The sequence below is a fragment of the Lithobates pipiens genome, unplaced genomic scaffold (assembly GCF_037356315.1).
Source record: "Lithobates pipiens isolate NorthernLeopardFrog02 unplaced genomic scaffold, aLitPip1_a1.2 Scaffold_18, whole genome shotgun sequence".
In the NCBI taxonomy this organism is placed as follows: domain Eukaryota; kingdom Metazoa; phylum Chordata; class Amphibia; order Anura; family Ranidae; genus Lithobates; species Lithobates pipiens.
The window spans coordinates 21,768,662-21,792,457 of record NW_027507758.1 but is presented as its reverse complement, the minus strand read 5'-3'; the positions used below and the strand labels follow the sequence as shown (position 1 = coordinate 21,792,457).

Genomic DNA, 23,796 nt, shown 5'->3' with positions numbered 1-23,796 from the left:
CAGATAGGTAGGCGGGGTTCGAGCGCCATATTGGATGTGGCGGAGGTGGGCGGGCCCCATAGGAGGAGTCAGAGATGGCGGCGGTGGAGCAGATGAGAAGCCGCGTGCAGCTGAAAGAATTCTCACTGCAGAATGTGAGTGACCGACCGGGGACCTACCGCTTACTGCCCACCTACCATCCCTTTAAAACTGAACACATATTAATTACACAGGTTCTGTGGCTGATTAAAGTGGTAGTTGAACTCACTTGGTGCCTCATCTGCATTAAATTAACCTCGTAATTCATATGTGTTCAGGTTTAAAGGAATGCGGTGGCAACCCTACAACCACCGCTTACTGCCCACCCACCTACACGCCGTCTACTGCCCACCCACCTAACCACACAACACCTACCGTCTACTGCCCACCCACCTACTGTCCATCCACCGTCTACTGCCCACCCACCTACACACCACTTACCGTCTACTGCCCACCCACCTACACACCACCTACCGTCTACTGCCCACCCACCTACACACCACCTACTGTCCACCCACCGTCTACTGTCCACCCACCTACACACCACTTACCGTCTACTGCCCACCCACCTACACACCACCTACCGTCTACTGCCCACCCACCTACACACCACCTACTGTCCATCCACCGTCTACTGTCCACCCACCTACACACCACTTACCGTCTACTGCCCACCCACCTACCATCTGCTGCCCACCCAACCACACAGCACCTACCGTCTACTGCCCACCCAACCACACAGCACCTACCGTTTACTGTCCACCCAACCACCTACAGTCTACTGCCCACCCGCCTACAGCCTAGTGCCCACCCACCTACACACCACCTACCGTCTACTGTCCACCTAACCACACACCACCTACCGTCTACTGCCCACCCACCTACACACCACCTACCGTCTACTGCCCACCCACCTACACACCACCTACTGTCCACCCACCGTCTACTGTCCACCCACCTACACACCACTTACCGTCTACTGCCCACCCACCTACCGTCTGCTGTCCACCCAACCACACAGCACCTACCGTCTACTGCCCACCCAACCACACAGCACCTACCGTCTACTGCCCACCCACCTACACACCACCTACTGACCACACACCACCTACAGTCTACTGCCCACCCACCTACACACCACCTACCGTCTACTGTCCACCTAACCACACACCACCTACACACCACCTACCGTCTACTGCCCACCCACCTACACACCACCTACCGTCTACTGCCCACCCACCTACACACCACCTACTGCCCACCCACCTACACACCACCTACCGTCTGCTGTTCACCCAACCACCTACCGTCTGCTGTCCACCCAACCACACACCACCTACCGTCTACTGCCCACCCACCTACACACCACCTACCGTCTACTGCCCACCCACCTACACACCACCTACTGTCCACCCACCGTCTACTGTCCACCCACCTACACACCACTTACCGTCTACTGCCCACCCACCTACCATCTGCTGTCCACCCAACCACACAGCACCTACCGTCTACTGCCCACCCACCTACACACCACCTACCGTCTACTGTCCACCTAACCACACACCACCTACCACCTACACACCACCTACCGTCTACTGCCCACCCACCTACACACCACCTACCGTCTACTGCCCACCCACCTACACACCACCTACTGCCCACCCACCTACACACCACCTACCGTCTGCTGTTCACCCAACCACCTACCGTCTGCTGTCCACCCAACCACACACCACCTACCGTCTACTGCCCACCCACCTACCGTATACTGCATACCCACCTACTGTCCACCCAACCACACACCACCTACCGTCTACTGCCCACCCACCTACACACCACCTACTGCCCACCCACCTACACACCACCTACTGCCCACCCACCTACACACCACCTACCGTCCACCCACCTACACACCACCTATCGTCCACCCACCTACACACCACCTACCGTCCACCCACCTACACACCACCTACCGTCCACCCACCTACACACCACCTACTGTCTACTGCCCACCCACCTACACACCACTTACCATCTACTGCCCACCCACCTACACACCACCTACCGTCTACTGTCCACCCACCTACACACCACCTACCGTCTACTGCCCACCCACCTACCGTCTACTGTCCACCCACCTACACACCACCTACCGTCTACTGTCCACCCAACCACACACCACCTACCGCCTACTGTCCACCCACCTACACACCACCTACTGTCCACCCACCTACACACCACCTACTGCCCACCCACCTACACACCACCTACTGCCCACCCACCTACACACCACCTACTGCCCACCCACCTACACACCACCTACCGTCTACTGCCCACCCACCTACACACCACCTACCGTCTACTGCCCACCCACCTACACACCACCTACTGCCCACCCACCTACACACCACCTACCGTCTGCTGTCCACCCAACCACACACCACCTACCGTCTGCTGTCCACCCAACCACACACCACCTACCGTCTACTGCCCACCCACCTACACACCACCTACTGCCCACCCACCTACACACCACCTACTACCCACCCACCTACACACCACCTACTACCCACCCACCTACACACCACCTACCGTCCACCCACCTACACACCACCTACCGTCCACCCACCTACACACCACCTACCGTCCACCCACCTACACACCACCTACCGTCCACCCACCTACACACCACCTACTGTCTACTGTCCACCCACCTACACACCACTTACCATCTACTGCCCACCCACCTACACACCACCTACCGTCTACTGTCCACCCACCTACACACCACCTACCGTCTACTGCCCACCCACCTACCGTCTACTGTCCACCTACCGTCTACTGTCCACCCAACCACACACCACCTACCGCCTACTGTCCACCCACCTACACACCACCTACTGTCCACCCACCTACACACCACCTACTGTCCACCCACCTACACACCACCTACTGCCCACCCACCTACACACCACTTACCGTCTGCTGTCCACCCACCTACACACCACTTACCGTCTGCTGTCCACCCACCTACACACCACTTACCGTCTGCTGTCCACCCACCTACACACCACTTACCGTCTGCTGTCCACCCACCTACACACCACTTACCGTCTGCTGTCCACCCACCTACACACCACTTACCGTCTGCTGTCCACCCACCTACACACCACTTACCGTCTGCTGTCCACCCACCTACACACCACTTACCGTCTGCTGTCCACCCACCTACACACCACTTACCGTCTGCTGTCCACCCACCTACACACCACTTACCGTCTGCTGTCCACCCACCTACACACCACTTACCGTCTGCTGTCCACCCACCTACACACCACTTACCGTCTGCTGTCCACCCACCTACACACCACTTACCGTCTGCTGTCCACCCACCTACACACCACTTACCGTCTGCTGTCCACCCACCTACACACCACTTACCGTCTGCTGTCCACCCACCTACACACCACCTACCGTCTGCTGTCCACCCACCTACACACCACCTACCGTCTGCTGTCCACCCACCTACACACCACCTACCGTCTGCTGTCCACCCACCTACACACCACCTTCCGTCTGCTGTCCACCCACCTACACACCACCTACCGTCTGCTGTCCACCCACCTACACACCACCTACCGTCTGCTGTCCACCCACCTACACACCACCTACCGTCTGCTGTCCACCCACCTACACACCACCTACCGTCTGCTGTCCACCCACCTACACACCACCTACCGTCTGCTGTCCACCCACCTACACACCACCTACCGTCTGCTGTCCACCCACCTACACACCACCTACCGTCTGCTGTCCACCCACCTACACACCACCTACCGTCTGCTGTCCACCCACCTACACACCACCTACCGTCTGCTGTCCACCCACCTACACACCACCTACCGTCTGCTGTCCACCCACCTACACACCACCTACCGTCTGCTGTCCACCCACCTACACACCACCTACCGTCTGCTGTCCACCCACCTACACACCACCTACCGTCTGCTGTCCACCCACCTACACACCACCTACCGTCTGCTGTCCACCCACCTACACACCACCTACCGTCTGCTGTCCACCCACCTACACACCACCTACCGTCTGCTGTCCACCCACCTACACACCACCTACCGTCTGCTGTCCACCCACCTACACACCACCTACCGTCTGCTGTCCACCCACCTACACACCACCTACCGTCTGCTGTCCACCCACCTACACACCACCTACCGTCTGCTGTCCACCCACCTACACACCACCTACCGTCTGCTGTCCACCCACCTACACACCACCTACCGTCTGCTGTCCACCCACCTACACACCACCTACCGTCTGCTGTCCACCCACCTACACACCACCTACCGTCTGCTGTCCACCCACCTACACACCACCTACCGTCTGCTGTCCACCCAACCACACAGCACCTACTGTCGACTGCCCACCCGAACCACACAGCACCTACCATCTACTGCCTACCGTTTACTGCCCACCCACCTACACACCACCTACCGTTTACTGCCCACCCACCTACACACCACCTACCGTCTACTGTCCACCCAACCACACACCATCTACAGTCTACTGCCCACCCACCTACCGTCTAGTGTCTACCCACCTACTCACCACCTACCGTCTAGTGTCTACCCACCTACACACCACCTACCGTCTAGTGTCTACCCACCTACACACCACCTACCGTCTAGTGTCTACCCACCTACACACCACCTACCGTCTAGTGTCTACCCACCTACACACCACCTACCGTCTAGTGTCCACCCACCTACACACCACCTACCGTCTAGTGCCCATCCAGCCACACACCATCTGCCGTCTAGTGCCCACGCAGCCACACATCACCTACCGTCTAGTGGCCACCCACCTACCGTCTACTGCCCACCCATCACCTGCTGTCTAGTGCCCACCCAGCCACACACCACCTACTGTATAGTGCCCACTCACCCACACATCACCTACTGTTTAGTGGCGACCCACCATCTGCCGTCTAGTGCCCACCCAGCCACACACCACCTACCGTCTAGTGCCCACCCACGTACACACCACCTACAGTCTAGTGCCCACCCATCTACACACCACCTACCGTCTGCGCCAACTTCCTGGCGGGCGCTGCACGTGGTGCATGCGAACACGCCTGCGCTCATCCTTACTCCTATCATATGAAGCTGACCAACCAGCTTTCAGTGTTTATCTCTGTGGTTGAATCATCAGAGAATCTGATTGGCCCCTCCCAGCTACAAGGGCCCTGGTGGGAGGGGAGTGGTATGCGGCTCTGTGTGATGTCACTTGTCTGTCTTCTCTCCGGTAGGTACACAGTACAGATTTCCCTGGGAATTACCCCGGATATGATGACACCTGGGACCTGGAGCGCTTCCAGAAGGTGAGCGTGTGACCGCTATCCTGGGGGAGGGGTCAGATCTGCAGGTACAGGGCTACTGCTCCCATAACTCCGCCCACAATGACTCGTCACATACTGCGCAGACCCGCCCCTTTTTTACCTTTACATCCACCACACTTGAGGGTGGGAGGGGACTGCTATGGGTGGAATGACCTGTATTCAGACAACTTTTATCTCCACCTTCCCTGGAAGGTTCTGCCATGGTAGCGGACCTCCACACTCTCCTGTCTCCAGGGTCAGCGCAGGCTCTTGATGCTTCCAGTCTGAAATGTTACATGACCGTCAGCTGTGTCCACACCTCCCCCTGTAGATGGCAGGTCACATGACCTCGGAGGATTGGAGGGGGTGGCGAGGTTGTTCTTTTACCCCATCTTCATCCTCCCTCTCCTGTCTCATCTGCAGAATTTCCGGATAGAGGTCACCAAGATGGAGGACGACCTCCTGGAGTTCGACATGGTGGGAATTGATGCGGCGCTGGCCAACGCATTCCGGCGCATCCTGCTGGCCGAGGTATGACCGATTCAGTAGGTGGGCGGGGCTTCGCTGGAGCCTTGTGCTTTCCGCATAGGGGCCCCCATTTGCAGCAGCTGTCGTGCTGGTCCTCTGGCTTTAGTTCTGTGTTTTTATGGGGCGGGATCAGTACGGGGTGGATGACACTGATTGGTCAGTGAGCAATGTTTTCCTCTGAGCTCTCCAGTTGGGGTCAAGGCACAGAGTCGGGATGGGTTGGATCCTCTGTCAGGCTTTTGATTGCTGTGTCCCTGTTGGGGAAGATTTCCCACCACTTCCTATAGGGGTCACTAAGACGGGAAGTGAGGGGGACACAAGAGAGTTGGGAGCATCAAATTGTCCAAAATGTCGTCTTATGCTGACGCCTTAAAGTGATTGTAAAGGGTTTTTCTCAAATCGCCTTTCAGGACAACCCCGGAGAGAGTGTAGCTCCACCTTGTAATCAGGAAACACATGCCCACTTTAAAAACACCTCCTCTTCCTCCATGGCTTCAGTTATTGTGTTTCCTCCTTGGAGGAAGCATGTGCCTGAACCAGGGAGAGCTACACTCTCTGTAGGGGAGTAAGGCTTACCTTTCATTGCAGGTTGTTTCTCTTTGACCCCCAGCAGCATCTCCACGGGGAGAGGACTCCTGGAGCTCCTGGTCCCGCCATCTCACGGGAGTAAGGACCCTCGGAGTGCCGGCGTCGGGTGCCCGGTGTCCGCTTGGTAGCGCAGGGAGGGCTCTGTTGCTGGCGGAGGCCGCTGCAGGTCAGCGGCATGGCTCCGTTTTCGGCGCCGGGTCCCGGGCGGCGACGGCGTAGTTCACGGTGACGCGCGGGTGCTCTGAGGGGGCGTGGCGCCGTGGTTCAAGCGCCTGGAACGCAGGGGTCATGGGGCGGGTCAGGTGACCGTGTGCTTCCGCTTCCGGCCGGCCTTGATGACGCGGCGGCCGGGAAAATTTAAAATGAGAGCTGTTTGTAAAATAGCTGCCTCACTCAAACGATGGAAGAGTGCAAGCCAGCTATGGCGGAGACAGGCGCCCCCAGCACCGGTCCAGCCCAGGTACGTAAGGTGCACTGGCACCCTCTGCTTTACTGTGGGTTATGTCTTTGTCTGTTCCCCCCTCTTGGGGGCCTGTCGCTGCAGGTCAGAGGTGGACTTCGCTCTGACCTTTTGCAGCCTAGTTCTGGGGTCTCACTAGTGGTCTGTTTGGTGGTGGGTCTCTGCACTGGCTTGGTGTTAAGCAACTGGTTGTTGAGAGCTTTTAGTGAGTTAAACCTGTATGTCGTTTCAGGAAAAATCACTAGGAAAAGCTAGACCAGGTCAGAGAAAATGTCCTTCTTGCAAAACCCCCCTCAGAGATTCATGGCAGAAGGCAATGTGCAGAAATTGTATCAGAGAATTGGTGGAAGAGGAAACATCTCAACAATATAAGGATTTGTTTTCTTCGGTTAAAGAGCTGACAAACTCCTTGAGTTCAGTCAGGTCCATCCTGATACAAAACCCTCCCGCACAGACCGAGCCTCAGAACTTACCGCCCAGCCCCAGGGCGTCGTCATCCAGACAGGTGGAAACTGAAGAGTCTGGAGACGAAGGGGGTAGTACTCTCATCTCCTTCAGGGATTCTGAGGAGGAGGAAGAGGAAGAAGATAGCAGGGGCTCCAAATTCAAGCTATCACTAGAGGAAGTAGATGATATTCTAAAAGCAATCTACACTACTCTAGAAATTCAAGAAGAAAAAGTACAACTGTCAGTTCATGACAAAATGTACCAGGGGTTGGACGAAACAAAACGGCGAGTTTTTCCTGTCCACAGGGTCCTCTCAGATTCAGTGAGAAAGGAATGGAAGGACCCAGAAAAAGCCCCTTTCTTCTCTAAAGCTCTCAAGAGAAGGTTTCCCTTCGAAGATAAGGACTCAGAGGTTTGGAACAAGAAACCCAGAGTCGATGCAGCTTTCTCGCAGGTATCCAGACGAACGGATCTAGCCTTTGAGGATATGGGGATCCTTAAAGACCCAATGGACAAAAAAGCTGACTCCATCCTTAAAAAAGCTTGGGATGCTGCGTCAGTCAGTCTAAAACCAGCAATGGCAGCTACGGTGGTGGCCAGGAATCTGGAATGTTGGGTAGAGAAGCTGAAGAGCCATATTGAGGCGGGGACACCCCGCAAGGATCTCTTAGAGTCCTTTCCACTGATCCTGAATGCAGTCAAATACATGGCGGATGCATCAGCAGAATCGGTTAAACTGGCCGCTAGGTCTTCGGCTCTTGTAAATTCAGCCAGGAGAGCAGTTTGGCTGAAAACATGGTCTGGGGACACTGCTTCTAAGGTCAAGCTGTGTGGTCTTCCCTTCTCGGGTGACTTGCTCTTTGGTCCCGATTTAGAGTCTGTGCTGGATAGAACAGCCGATAAAAAGAAGGCTTTTCCAGTTAAGAAAAAGCAGATTGCCAAAAAGAATTTTCGTGCTTTTCAGCAGTCCCATAAAAAAGACCAGGATCGCAAGAGCAGATGGGGTTCACAGAAGGGCAGAGGCAGGGGTGGAGTCCTCTTTAGATCTCCCCCAGAGCAGTCCTCTAAGAACAAGTGACAATATCTCCCCAGTGGGGGGGAGACTGTCAGCTTTTCGCGAACAATGGGACAGGCTGTCTCCAAATCTGTTCGTGAAGAGCGTTGTCGATCAGGGGTACAGGTTGGAGTTTTCAGAACCACCCCCGAGCAGGTTTTATGTGACAACATTGCCAAGGGATCAGGAGAAGGCCTCTGCAATGAAGCTGTTGTTACAGGAGCTGATACAGCAAGAGGTTCTGATCCAAGTCCCAGTAAACCAGCAGGGCGGGGGTTTTTATTCACATATTTTTCTGGTGAAAAAACCCTCAGGGAAGTACCGTCTAATCCTGAATCTGAAATTCCTGAACAGGTTCATTCGGTACAAACATTTCAGGATGGATACAATTTTCTCCATCACAAAGCTGTTGACCCCAGAATGCTTCATGGCATCCCTGGACCTAAGGGATGCCTACCTTCATATACCAATTCATCAGGCATCGCAGCAGTTCCTGCGCCTGGCATTGAAGGTGGGGAGTTCGGTATGGCACCTCCAATTCAGGGCTCTGCCGTTCGGACTCTCGTCCTCTCCCAGGGTCTTTACGAAGATTATGGCAGAGGCCTTGGAGCCCCTGAAATTGAAGGGGATTCCAGTCGTTCCTTATCTGGACGACCTTTTGTTTTTTGCAGACTCCAGGGAGCAGGTCCTAGTCAATCTCCAGAGGGCCCAGTCTCACCTCGAGGGCCTGGGATGGCTTCTAAACCTAGAGAAGTCAATCCTGACCCCCTCACAGGAAATGAAATTTCTGGGGTATACATTAAATTCGATTCTCCAGAAAGTTTTCCTGCCGTTGGAAAAACTGGAAAAGTTACAGCTAGCTGTACAGCGGATACAGAGCAACCAGACAGTCTCAGTCAGGATGGCTATGGCAGTTCTGGGCCTGCTTACGGCAGCAATCCCGGCTGTTCAGTGGGCCAGGTTCCATTCCAGACCCCTTCAGAGGGAGGTTCTGTCAGGCTGGTCCCATCAGGATCCTTTGGAAAGACAGCTAAAAATTTCGTCAAAGACGAAAAGAGCTCTTTGGTGGTGGAGAGACCAGGCAAACCTCTCAAGGGGCCTGGTGTGGACCTTTCCTGTGGACAAGCGCCTTACTACAGACGCAAGTGCCTGGGGCTGGGGAGCCCATCTGGATGGTCAGACATCTCAGGGGGTCTGGTCCAAACAGGAAGCTCAAAGATCATCCAACTGGAGGGAGTTGAAGGCGATCTTTCTGGGTTTAGTGGCATTTCAGCAGAGTTTGAGAGGCCACCATGTCCAGGTGTTGTCAGACAACACAACAGCGGTTACCTACATTATGAAGCAAGGGGGAACCAGAAGCAGGAGCTTGATGGAGCTGGCCAATCTGTTGTTAGCCTGGGCAGAACAGAACACAGCCTCACTATCGGCAATGCATCTGAAGGGCTCTCAGAATTTGTTTGCGGACCTCCTAAGCAGGCGCAAATTGCTAGAGGCAGAATGGAGTCTGAATCAGGAAGTGTTCCTGATGATCTCCGAGGCCTGGGGGGTTCCACAGGTAGACCTTTTTGCCAGCCAGCAGAACTCAAAGGTGGACAGATTTTTTTCTCTTCACCGAGGAGATGCAGCAATAGGGTTGGATGCATTCGCTCACCCCTGGCATTACCAGCTGTGCTATGCCTTTCCCCCCTTTCCTCTAATTCCACTAGTACTGAGGAAATTCAGGGAAGAAAGGACAGACTTAATACTAGTCACTCCTTTTTGGCCAAAAAGGCCCTGGTTCGCGGGTCTTCGAAACCTAGCCTCGAAGCCCCCATGGAGGTTACCACTCAGAAAAGATCTGTTATCCCAGGGGACAGTAAGTCATCCAGAGGTGGAACTCCTACAGCTAACCGCCTGGTTTCTGAGGAAGACCTATTAAAAGCCAAAGGTCTCTCAGATAAAGTAGTAAAGACCCTGCTGTCTAGTAGGAAGGCAGTTACACAGGCAATTTACATGAAGGTCTGGAAAAAGTTCAACTCCTGGTGCAGTTCTAGAGAACTCAAGGTCAAGAGCACGGTGTCCGTCTTGGAGTTTCTACATGAAGGAATGGAGAAAGGTCTTGCAGCCAGTACCCTGAAGACTCAGGTGGCTGCCTTATCAGTTTTCTTTGAAAAGACTTTATCTAAAGAAACTTTAATTTCTAGATTTTTTTAGGGCTCTTGCTCGAAATAGACCAGTAGCCCTTAAAGACTTTCCCAGTTGGGATTTGTCTACAGTTTTACAGGGTCTCTCGGGAGCACCGTTTGAACCCTTACAGGAAGCTTCTTTACGGAAGGTGGTTTTAAAAACAATCTTTTTGGTGGCCATCACCTCGGCCAGGAGAGTCAGCGAGCTCCAAGCTCTAGCTATTACAGAACCCTTCCTTAGAATTTATCAGGACAGGGTGGTACTGAGGACGGATCCAGCATTCCTACCGAAAGTATCCTCAACTTTCCATCGATCACAGGAAATAGTGTTACCTACATTCTCTGCAACCCCAGCAAATGCAGGAGAGGAAGTTTTTCACACATTGGATGTGAGAAGGTGTCTATTACAGTTTCTGAAAGTTACTAAAGATTTTAGAAAATCAAACGCCCTCTTTGTGATATTTTCTGGATCACGCAAGGGGGAGAAAGCTTCTAAAAGTACGCTGGGTAGGTGGCTTAAGTTGGCTATAACAGAAGCCTATAAAGCAAAAGGAGAAATACCTCCCTCAGGTATTGCTGCCCACTCTACTAGATCCACGGCAGTTTCCTGGGCTGAAAGGGCCGGTGCAACGCCTGAACAAATCTGCAAGGCTGCCACTTGGTCCAGTTATTCGACATTTCTCCGGCACTACCGGTTAGATCTACTGTCTGCAGCAGATCAGGCCTTCGGCAGGAAGGTACTGCAGGCAGTAGTCCCGCCCTAGGGTAAGTTTCTCGGTTATCCTCTCCGGGGTTGTCCTGAAAGGCGATTTGAGAAAGACTAAGTTAGACTTACCGGTGACGGTATTTCTAAGAGCCTTTCAGGACAACCGTTACTTCCCTCCCTAGGTTATGCTTAGTAAATGTATTAAGTTCTACCATGGTGTTGTGCTTTCTGTGCTTTGTTTTCCAGCGTCGGAAGGCCACAATAACTGAAGCCATGGAGGAAGAGGAGGTGTTTTTAAAGTGGGCATGTGTTTCCTGATTACAAGGTGGAGCTACACTCTCTCCGGGGTTGTCCTGAAAGGCTCTTAGAAATACCGTCACCGGTAAGTCTAACTTAGTCTTTTTTTTTTTTTTCCTTAAAATAACAAAGCTGTCATACTTATCTGCTCTATTTAAGGGTTTTGCGTGGAGCGGACCCGATCTTCCTTTTCTGGGGTCCCCTGGTGGCACTCCTTGCCCCTCCTCTCTGAGTGCCCCTATGGAGAGCCGCATTCCATGTAGGTGCACTGCCGAGTCATGCCGAGTCATGCTGCTGCGTCCATTGACACACAGAGCAGGACTCTGATTTGGACCAGTGCACAAAGCAAGGTCTATAAAGACATGAATAAGTGAGTTTTGAGGTGGAGGAACTTGACTGGCCTGCACAGAGTCCTGACCTCAACCAGATAGAACACCTTTGGGATGAATTGGAGCGCAGACTGCGAGCCAGGGCTTCTCATCCAACATCAGTGCCTGACCTCACAAATGCTCTTCTGGAAGAATGGTCAAACATTCCCATAGACACACTCCTAAACCTTGTGGACGGCCTTCCCAGAAGAGGTGAAGCTGTTATAGCTGCAAAGGGTTGGGCTTGGCCTCTTAGTTCCAGTGAAGGGAACTCTTAGAGCCGGTTCACACAGGGGAGACTCAGATCCGACTTCAGGTCGCTCCTAGTCGCCTCAAGTCGCACAACATGTAAAAATCAATGTAAGTGAATGAGAGCCATCTTAATGCACACTACTGAAGTCACTCCGAAAAGGTTCCTGTACTACTTCAATCTGACTTGTAGGCGACTGGTACCCATTGATTTCAATGGAAGTCGCCTCCAAGTCGGATCTCCGTCTATATTGAGGCAACTCTCACAGAATTATCAGCTCTCGAGAGGGAACTCCACGCCAAATTTATAAAAAAAAAAAATCGGCGTGGGTTCCCCCTCCGAGAGCATACCAGGCCCTTGGGTCTGGTATGGATTTCAAGGGGAACCCCCTACGACGAAAAAACGGCATGGGGTCCCCCCCCAGATCCATACCAGACCCTTATCCGAGCACGAAGCCTGGGCGGTCAGGAAGGGGGTGGGGACAAGCGAGCGCCCTCTCCTGGACCGTACCAGGCCACGTGCCCTCAACATGGGGGGGTTGGTGCTTTGGGGAAGGGGGGCGTCCTGCGGCCCCCCCACCCCAAAGCACCTTGTCCTCAACAACATGGGGACAAGGGCCTCTTCCCGACAACCCTGGCCGTTGGTTGTTGGGGTCTGCGGGCGGGGGGCTTATCGGAATCCGGGAGCCCCCTTTAATAAGGGGGGCCCCCAGATCCTGGCCCCCCACCCTATGTGAATGAGTAAGGGGTACAACGTACCCCTACCCATTCACCTGGGGAAAAAATTTCAATTAAAAACGCAACACAAGTTTTAAAAGTAATTTTTTAATCAGCTCTGGGGGTCTTCTTCCGACGTTGGGGGTCTTCTGACGACTTCGCCTCTCTGTTCAGCCTCTTCTCCCGGTGTCCGGCCTCTTCTCCCGCTCTCCGGCATCTTCTCCCAGGCTCCTCCACTGTCTTCCTGCAGCTCTCCTACTAGCGGAGGAGCCCGGTCTCCTCCGTCCTTCTTCCCTCTTCTTTCTTCTTCCGATGTTGACCCGGCGCGGTCTTCCACTGTACTGGCTTGTGCGACGTGCGCAGCGACTTATATAGGTATAGGGCGTGGTCATCGGTTTAGGGCACGCGGCCTGGTACGGTCCAGGAGGGGGGGGGTGCTCGCTTGTCCCCACCCCCTTCCTGACCGGCCAGGCTTCGTGCCCGGATAAGGGTCTGGTATGGGTCTGGGGGGGGACCCCACACCGTTTTTTTTCGGCGTAGGGGGTTCCCCTTAAAATCCATACCAGACCTAAGGGCCTGGCATGCTCCCGGAGGGGGAACCCATGCCATTTTTTTTTTAATTTGGCGTGGAGTTCCCCCTTGCTCATTCTCTGATTGGCCAAAGTCGCCTGGCCTGGGGCGACTTAAAGTCATGTTGTAAGTCGCCCCAAGTCGTGTTGACAAGTCGTGTCCAAGTTGCCTACAAAAGTCGTGTTGGAAGTCGTGTTGCCCCTGTGTGAACCGGCTCTCAAGGTGTCAGCATACCAAGACATTTTGGACAATTTCATGCTCCCAACTTTGTGGGAATGGTTTGGGGATGGCCCCTTCCTGTTCCAGCATGACTGGCCACCAGTGCACAACGCAAGGTCCATAAAGACATGGATGAGCGAGTTTGGGGTGGAGGAACTTGACTGGCCTGCACAAAGTCCTGACCTCAACCAGATAGAACACCTTTGGGATGAATTATTGCGCAGGCTGCAAGCCAGGCCTTCTCGTCCAACATCAGTGCCATCATTCTCATAGACACACTCCTAAACCTTGTGGACAGCCTTCCCAGAAGAGTTGAAGCTGTTATAGCTGCAAAGGGTGGGCCAACTCCATATTGAACCCTACAGACTAAGACTGGGATGCCGTTAAAGTTCATGTGTGTAAAGGCAATACTTTTGACAATATGGTCTAACTTAGTTTAGACTGTCTCTGTGCTTCTCTATGGAATGCAGGCAGGTCATGGCTGGTGGGAGGGACCAGCACATGGCTGTACTTGGCTTCTTGAAAACATCACAGTGTTCCTCAAGTGCCCTCAGCCCCTGATGCAAGTAGTGGTCTGGCTCTTCGGAGGAGTTCTGCAATTATCAAAAGGCCTAAATTGGTGTATGTTAGTCTAGAGATGTGGGTGTTCCTAAGCGCTCCATCCAGAATCCAAGTTCTCTCTCCCCTGTGCTCAGTCTGAAAGGTCCCCCCCCGTTCTCCCTGCAGGTCCCCACCATGGCCATAGAGAAGGTCTACGTCTATAAGAACACGTCAATCATTCAGGACGAGATCCTCGCCCACCGCCTGGGCCTCATCCCAATCCGTGCCGATCCTCGCCTCTTCGAGTATCGGAATTCAGGTAAGTAGAATGTAACCCCTTCTGTGTTACCCAGCTGCATGTAATACGAGGCTGTTGGACCCCTTCACAGCTGCTCTCTCTCCCCCCCCCCCCCCCCCCCCCCCCAGATGATGCAGAGGGAACAGAGATTGACACGCTGCAGTTCGAGCTGAATGTGAAATGTAAGCGGAACCCCCAGGCTGCCAAGGACTCCTCCGACCCCAGCGAGCTCTACCTGGACCATAAAGGTTAGATGTCTGGTCTCCATCTGGGTCTCTAGTCCCTCCTGGGCCCCCCCACTGATGCTACCCTCTCCCCCTGGAGTACAAGGGGCTTTTCCATTTCTCCAGCACAGGGTTGCCCCATCCCTCCAGAACCAGTCCCCCAATGAGGCTTCCCTCTCCCCTGGGCCACCCCTGACACTGCCTTTTCCTTCTGGATTTCCTTATCCCCTTTTCTTGAGGTTGCCCCCTAAAGCCCAGGGGCTGCACCATCTCACTTCAGAACTGGCCCCCCGCCAATGAGGCTTCCCTCGCTCATAGGCCTCCCCCTGACACTGCCCTGTCCTTCTGGACTCCCTAATCCCCCTCCTCCTGGAGTTTGCCCCTAATTCAGGCCACCCACACCCAGGGGCCTGCCCTATCCTTTCTGAACCTGCCCCCCAATGAGGCTTTACCCCTTCCATGTGCCTCCCCTGCCCTGTCCTTCTGGATTCCCTTTCCCCCTTCTTTCTGAGGTTGAACCCAACCCTAGTTTGGGCCCCCCACCCAGGGGCTGCCCCATCCCTCCAGAACCGGCCCCCTCAATGAGGCTTCCCCCTTCCAAAGGCCTCCGCTACCCTGTCCTCCTGGATTCCCTTATCCCCTCCTTTTGGTGGTTGCCCCCCCCCACCCTAATTTGGCCACATGCCTCCAACCGGGGGCTGCCCCATCCCCCTCCAGAGCCAGGCCCCCCAATGAGGCCTCCCCTGACACTGCCCTGTCCTTCTAGACTCCCTAATCCCTCCTCCTGAGCTTGCCCCTTACCCTAATTCAGGCCACCCTCCCCCAGGGGCCTCCCCTATCCTTTTCGGAACCTGCCCCTCCAATGAGGCTTTACCCCTTCCATGGGGCTCCCCTGCCCTGTCCTTCTGGATTCCCTTATCCCTCTTCCTGAGGTTGAACCCAACCCTAGTTTGGGCACCCCCACCCGGGGTCTGCCCCATCCCTCCAGAACCGGCCTTCCAAAGGCCCACTCTGTCCTTCTGGATTCCCTTATCCTCTCCTCTGGTGGTTGCCCCCCAACCCTAATTTGGCCACATCCCTCCACCCGGGGGCTGCCCCATTCTTCCAGAAGGGCCCCTTCTAACAGTTTATTTTTTCTGCAGTATACACCAGTCACATGAAGTGGCTCCCTCAAGGGAACCAATCCGATCTCTTCCATGACATCGACCCGCCTCGGACCGTGCACAGCGACATCCTCATCGCCCAGCTTCGGCCCGGCCAGGAGATCCACGTCATTGTGCACTGCGTCAAGGGAGTTGGTAAGCTACCCGGGGGAGGGGGGGGAGATAAGAACTAGGATGGAAACATGGGAGCTGACTTCAGTGAACAGGCTTTGGGTGATTATCCTTGGCTTCACTACCTTTTTATAAGTCAGACCTGGAACAAGCATGCAGCCTACTGCTAACCCGTAGGGCTCTGGGAATCCTCTTCTAGGTTCAAAGTTTGTATCTAGACAAGGGAATTGAACCAAAATCATTATAATTTTCCAAATTCTATGTAAAGTATTTACTATCCCTAGGTCGTTATGGTCCCAACAATTTGTGTTCCTTCTTCCAGGACACAGTGTTGTAATTTATTCCTCATATGATTATTCCTTTTGTAATATTTAGAAAATCTAATAAAAATAAAAAAAAGGTAAAAAGGCATAATGTGTGTTGAACTTCACCCTGCAGGGAAGGACCACGCCAAGTTCTCCCCCGTGGCCACAGCCAGTTACCGCTTACTACCAGAGATCACGCTGCTGCAGCCCATAGAGGGTGAGATGGCGGAGAGACTACAGAAGTGTTTCTCGCCTGGAGTTATCGCGGTGGATGATGTGAATGGTGAGTGTCGTCCATCTACCTCCATGTTGTATAAGTCTTTCCTTCTAGTGGTGGGATAGATGGTGTACAATCACATTGGTTGTGAGTGTTGGTTTCTCCTCGTACTTAAAGTCTGCCAGTCTCTTCTGTCATTAACCGCTTCAGCCCCGGAAGATTTGGCTGCTCAATGACCAGGCCATTTTTTTGCAATACGCCACTGCATCGCTTTAACTGACAATTGCGCAGTCGTGCGGCGCTGTACCCAAACAAAATTGGCGTCCTTTTTTTTTCCCCCAACAAATAGAGCTTTCTTTTGGTGGTATTTGCCTCTGCAGTTTTTATTTTTTGCGCTATAAACAAAAGAAGAGCGTCAGTTTTGAAAAAAACACAATTTTTTTACTTTTTGCTATAATAAATATCCCATATTTTTGATATCTAATTTTAGGCCGATATGTATTCTTCTACATGTTTTTGGTAAAAAAATATATATATCGGAATAAGCGTATATTGGTTTGCGCAAAAGTTATAGCGTCTACAAAATAGGGGATAGATTTATGGCATTATTTAAAAAAAAAAATAAAAAAAAAATAAAATATATATATATATATATATATATATATATATATATATATATATATATATATATATATATATATATATATATATATTTTTTTTTTTTACTAGTAATGGTGGCGATCTGCAATTTGTATCGGGACTGCGACATTATGGTGGACACTTTTTTGAATCATTGACAATCATACAGCGATCAGTGCTATAAAAATGCACTGATTACTGTGTATGTCACTGGCAAGGAAGAAGTTAACTGTGCTCCCTATGTGTGTTTCTAACTGGGGGGGATATGACTGTCTAGGAGGAGACTGAGATCGGTGTTCATGCATAGTATGAACACACAATCTGTCACCTCTCCCCTGAAAGAACTGGGATCTGTGTATTTACACACACAGTTCATGGTTCTCGCTCTGTCACAAGCAATCGCAGGAGCCCGGCGGTCATTGCGCCCGCCGGGCACTCGCGTTGGGGCACACGATGCGGACACGTGCCCCTAGTGGGCAAAAGGCAAAGCAACATGATGTGACGTCGTTTTGCCCAGCCGTGCCATTCTGCCGCAGTAAAACTGAGGTGGCTGGTCGGCAAGCGGTTAAAGGAGCTTCTCCTATGGCTCACAGGAGTGCAATTAGTTCTTCACTCCTGTGACCCGTTTTCAGCAGAGAGCGGTCTGAAAAGTCCGCTCTCTGCTGACGTCACCAAGTTCAGTCCAGGCACCGCATCACCCCAACAATGGAAGTCTGGATCCGCCAGGTGCCTGGACTGATACCTGTGTCAGTGAGCTGCTGAGAGCCTGAGGCGGCCGTTCCCCGTCCCTCCACAGCTCATCGGTCCAGCGCAGAGAGCTGCTGATTGACAGTTGGCAGATCTCTGCTCGGGGAGCTGTGAGAACCGAGCCATCAACGTTTTTTGATTGCTCAGTTCTCAGTGTAGAGGCACCGGGGGGACAGATGCAGCATCCACCTAGGTAAGTATGATAAATCGGTGTGTGATCTAGCTGTTGGTAATGAGTATTGCTACTCTCCTCCTGCACCACATACTCAATAGGCCTGCCAATCTCTACTTTTATTGATGAGGTTTCAGGTCTTGATTTGCATTCACCCTGGTGGGTAGTGTTCCTTCTCCCCATATGTCATGAGTCTTCTGGTATCTCCCATTATCAGTGAGTAGGATTGTTTGGGGGTGGGGGTTGCACACTGGTGGTGAGTGTTGTCCATCACTCTCCTCCATTGAGCTGCATTCGGTAGAAGTCTGTGGCATCCATAGGAGGTTGAGTAGTTTTCCCTGTCATCCATAGAATGTGGTGCGGTTTTCCCTGTTATTGCGGCATCCGTAGACCATAGTGCAGATTTCCTTGTTGTTGGGGCACGCATTGGCCGCAGTGTAGCTTTCCCCACCATTGGGGCATCCATAGGCCGTAGCACAGATTTCCATGTCATTAGGACATGGATAGTGCAGTTTCCCTGTCATTAGGGCATCCATCGGCCATAGTGCATATTTCCTTGTTTGGGCAAACATAGGATGTAGTGCAGTTTTCCTTGCATCGGGGCATCCATAGGCCATAGTGCAGATTTCCTTATCGTTAGGGCACACATTGGCCGCAGTGTAGCTTTCTCCGTCATTGGGGCATCCATAAGCTGTAGTACAGATTTCTTTTTGATTTGGCCATGCATAGTCCATAGTGCAGTTTTCCCATCATTGGGGCATCCATAGGCTATAGTGCAGTTTGCCCCATTATTGAAGCATCCATCGGCCATAGTGCAGATTTCCTTGTTTGGGCACACACAGGTCGTAGTGCAGTTTTCCTCGCATTGGGGCATGCAGAGTGCAGTATTCTCTGTCATTGGGGCATGCAGAGTCCATAGTGCAGTTTTCCCTGTCATTGGGACATTTATAATACAGATTTCCTTGTCCTCAGGGCACGCATAGTCCGTTGTGTAGCTTTCACTGTCATTTGGGCATCCATAGGCCGTAGTGCAGATTTCCCTGTCATTAGGCCATACAGAGTCCATAGTGCAAACAGCTGGCCACTGCCCCCACCTATAAGTGGCCTTCACAGTAAGGGGCATATAGAAGGGCAATGCAAACAAAAGAAAATTCCCAGTTCGACTCACCAACCAGTTAAAAACAGAGCTTTAGTTGGCACACATTTTTTTTTGCAAATGCATGCATAAGTTACAGAGCCGCTCCAGGGCACCCCAATATTTCTGCAGTTCTTAATCTTGTAAATTTTATGAGAGCCCACATAAAAGTGCGTGCATTCTAATGGATGGAAACGAGGGTAGGTGAGCCTGGAGGTAGCCCACCCGTTCTTAAAGGCACATGACACCCAGTGCATAGCACAATTATTGGGGCATCCCTAGGCCATAGTGCAGATTCCCTTGTCATTGCCCATGCATAGTTCATAGTGTTGTTTTCCCCATCATTGGGGCATCCATAGGCCGTAGTGCAGTTCTTTTCTGTAAATTGGGGATCGTTGTAACGATCTGCATTGTGTTTAATTTCTTCAGGTAAGAAAGTTGCCCGTGTAGAAAACTCGCGGATTGACACATGTAGCAGAGAGATCTTCCGCCACGAGGACCTGAAAAACCTGGTGCGCATGGAACGTGTGCGGGACCACTTTATCTGTGAGTACGGCGTTCGCTGTGTGTTACTGTATGGAGATTGTCCTACAGCAGGGATTGTAATAGATGAGTGGAACATAAGATTACCAAGAGGGTAAGCAGGGGCTACTCCATCAGCACTTCTTCACATTTGGGGTCCAATGTGATCCTGGGCACTGTCCAGCTAAAGTCTGTAATGTTGAGCGAGCTGTTGGAATCTGAGAGAAGAAGATGTTCATAAATGCAAAGTAGGGGCGCCGCTGCGTCTTCTGACCCCAACACCTTGCTCAATTGGAGGGTGGTGCCTGGGGGACAAGGACGGCCCACTGGTGGAGCAGAGGAACCGCAGCGCCTGTTAACCCCAACAATGAGCTAGATTGAAGGGTGGTGCCTGGGGGGCAAGGACGGCCCACTGGTGGAGCAGAGGAACCGCAGCGCCTGTTAACCCCAACAATGAGCTAGATTGAAGGGTGGTGCCTGGGGGGCAAGGACGGCGTACTGTTGGAGCAGGGGAACCGTAGCGCCTGCTAACCTCAACACTGAACTAGATTGGAGGGTGGTGCCTGGGGGACAAGGACAGCCCACAGAGGCAGAGCAAAGGGTCTGCTTACCCAACACTGAGCTAGCTTCGAGGGCGGTGCCTGGTGGAAAAGGACAGTCCACAGGAGCAAAGCAGAGACTGTCTGCTTACCCCAATCTTGAGCTGGATTAAAGGACAGTGTCTGAAACAAACACTACTCACAGGGGTGGAGCAAATGACCTCTTCCCCACTGCCATTTAGACCCGTCCATTGAATTATGTAGTGTTATTGCATGTGCGTTGCATTATGGCAGCCCATTTAAATGAATTACAGCAGTTCTTCCGACGTGACGCATCACAAGGCTTGTGTGTTGAGATGCATTGCAGCACACGTGCTTCAGAGGTGGGTTGGGGGGCCATGCAGAATAAATGCATCGCAACACGCAAATGCACTGGAGGCTTCTGAATGGACCCCGTGTTTAACTGGGAGGTATTCTCTCTGAAGGATGGGTATAGCCCACGAGGGTGCAGCTTCTGCTTTCTTTGTATCTGGTGGATTTGATTTAAATTGAGTCGATTTTAAATCTCTAGTAAAAAGGCTTGATTTAAAGCATAATTTTTAAAGTGCAACTGTCATCTCTGACCCGCTGCTGGCTCCTCCCTCTGACCCGCTGTTGGCTCACCGACAGTTCCATTCACTTTAATGGGAAGGCTGGTGATGCGGCCGTGACACAAGAAGGTGAGGGACGTGGCGGCAGCAGGTGAGCGGATGCCCGCTAACAGGCGCTGCCATGATGGATTTGAAAGGACCGGTCCTCTTTAAATGTAAGGACTTATTCTTGCTGGTAGTTAAAATCTTTAATATTTACAAACCAAATGAAGGTTTCCCGTTTAGAATAATAAGCTGTCAGGTTAATAAAACAGCGATATCAGAACCGATTCAATCATACAGTTTGTAGTGTACATAGATTTGCAAAAAAAAAATGGGCTAAAGGAATATTCCTGAACTTTTTTTTATCTCATGGTTATTATGAAGTTGTGTGAATGCATCAATGCAGTGCAGGTTATCTCAGCTTGCAGAGCTTGGATTCATTGAAAAATTTAAATATTGCAGAATATATAGCCTCATGCTACTAAATTATTAATGTATCTTAATGAGAAAACTATCTTTTAGATTTTTACTTCAAAAACAATTTATTAAAATACACAAAAAACAAACAAACAAAAATATTGCGCTTGGGGCAAAACCTAAAAGCTGCAACTAAAAACCATCAAATATCAATTATGGATTAAATCAGAAAAAATTATATATAAAGTTGCGCTGAATATAAGTGAAATCTATAGTGTAAAGAGTAATGAAATCCAATATAGATTATATATAAAACATGAATCAAAAAAAATACACCATGTAAGAAATTCAATCAAAAAAGTCCTTATACGAAAAAAATCCTGGATATAACTAAAGTCCCCAAGTAATGGAGAACAGGGAAATCAGTCCTTCTCTAAGGTTTGATGAGACCTTCCTGGTTTTGCCAGTATCACAGACCGGAAAAAAGTTGGACTCTTACCGCAATGGATAGACTCCGGACCAACGCAGTCGTTAGCGCTGGCAGACAAACCCTCTGCAGCGATCACAGATGCGTACTCCGTTCTCACACGCCGCTGAGGGCGTGAGTACATACGGATCTTCCGAAGATTAGCGACACGGGCCAAAGGATTCCGGAACCAGCCGATCGTCCTGCTTTCCTCTCGGTCGACACGAAGCAGATAGGCAGGGTGGCCGTCCAATCACAGTTAATTTCCGGAGTTATGCAAAGCTCTCCGATAGGTTATCATATACGAAGGTTCTTCAGTGAGCAAACTTGTAGTAAGACATAAGACGCTCGGGCCGCCCGGCCACGAGCAAAGGGAAGGGGAAAATGGACTCTGATCGTGAACGTACCGTTAAACAATCGACAAATTTATTTCGTATGTGTATATATATATATACAGCAGACCAGAGGTATGACCCAAAATGGCCAGATTACAACGAATAAAAAATAAATAAAAATAAAAACCGGTTAAATTAAGAACAAATATACACCCGTGCTGGGGGATATTCTAAACGTGGTGGTATCAGCATAAACAGCCCGACATGTTTCGTAATACCTTACGTCCTCCTGGGGACAATTTAATAAAAATTAATTTAAATTAAAAAAAAAAAATCTTATTTTATCTACCCCGCTTTGTATCCATCCTTTTTAAATCAATAGATTTTTGGTGTCCTGAATCCATTTCTCTCCCTCTACAGTTTCCATAGAGTCTACTGGCATCCTGGCCCCGGACGTCCTGATGAAAGAAGCCATCATGGGTCTGATGGGGAAATGTCGCCGCTTCCTGGATGAGCTGGATGCAGCGCAGATGGACTGAAGCCGAGAAAATGCGTCTTCTCCTCCTGAAGAGCTGGGCCAACACCGCGTTTTCCAGAAACAATGGCTGCCTGCTGAGAGACTGTTCAATCAGCTGATTGGTTCTGTGTGCAGGACTTGGCCAGCGGTTGGGTGGTGCCTTATAATGCCAGCTGAACTGTGATTGGATAATGTGTTCCCTGCTTGTTCCGGTCATGGTACGGGAGCGTCTGTGAACCAGAGAGAGTTAAATGATTGATCTTTGCAGTCTGTTGGATGAGAATGCTGAACATTTTGGGGACACCGATCTTTTCCATTATTTTTTCTTTTTTTGTTTCCAGAAGATGGACAGACTTGATCTGTTATTGTAAGATGTGTGTTCCGCTTGGGAATAAAATATTGGGGGCTGCTGATGGTTTATGCTGGATGTATATGGTAAAACCTTTGCTGGCAATCTGGTGGGCACATTCACAACGGCTTGAAAATGTCACCATACACATAATAGAAATGTTATATTGGATATCAGAGCGTTCAATGGCTGCAGAGGGAAGATCGGTCTGTGCTCACGGCCAACAGTCACATTTAATTCTAATCTGGAACATGATGGACAATGAAAGTTGGAATGCAGTTGGCTGCTGCAGGTAGATCTTTGATAATTAACCACTTAAGCCCCGGACCAATTTGCAGCCAAAGGACCAGGCCCGTTTTTTGCGATTCGGCACTGCGTCGCTTTAACTGACAATTGTGCGGTCGTGCGATGTGGATCCCAAACAAAATCGGCGTGCTTTTTTCCCCACAAATAGAGCTTTCTTTTGGTGGTATTTGATCACCTCTGCGTTTTTTTTTTTTTTTTTTTTTTTTTTTTTTGCGCTATAAACAAAAATAGAGTGTCAATTTTCAAAAAAAAACTATTTTTTTAAATTTTTGCTATAATATCCCCCAAAAATATATAAAAATAAAACCTTTTTTTTTCTCATTTAAGGCCGATAAGTATTCTACATATTTTTGATAAAAAAAAAATTTTTGTGCAAAAGTT

At 51.2% G+C, this 23,796-nt stretch overlaps 1 protein-coding gene across 2 annotated transcripts; it reads left to right on the top strand.

Annotated features, from left to right (window-relative positions):
* On the top strand, positions 1–23,178 carry POLR1C (RNA polymerase I and III subunit C). 2 transcript variants are annotated; one of them, XM_077485441.1, is made up of 9 exons: positions 1–134; positions 5,345–5,416; positions 5,837–5,944; positions 14,508–14,640; positions 14,748–14,867; positions 15,986–16,141; positions 16,556–16,705; positions 19,762–19,878; positions 22,664–23,178. In XM_077485441.1, exons 1-9 carry the CDS (start codon positions 75–77, stop codon positions 22,780–22,782), a joined length of 1,035 nt encoding a protein of 344 aa, XP_077341567.1. In that variant the 5' UTR covers positions 1–74; the 3' UTR covers positions 22,783–23,178. The 2 variants fall into 2 exon arrangements, with proteins under 2 accessions (XP_077341567.1, XP_077341568.1); XM_077485442.1 differs by lacking the exon at positions 5,837–5,944.
* Positions 23,179–23,796: the final 618 nt, after the last annotated feature.

Excerpts from the sequence above, each read along its gene's own strand:
- POLR1C (XM_077485441.1), top strand. The coding sequence starts at position 75 with ATGGCGGCGGTGGAGCAGATGAGAAGCCGCGTGCAGCTGAAAGAATTC. Across the intron at positions 14,641-14,747 it reads CTTCGAGTATCGGAATTCAG|ATGATGCAGAGGGAACAGAG; the intron begins GTAAGTAGAATG and ends CCCCCCCCCCAG. Across the intron at positions 16,706-19,761 it reads CGCGGTGGATGATGTGAATG|GTAAGAAAGTTGCCCGTGTA; the intron begins GTGAGTGTCGTC and ends TAATTTCTTCAG.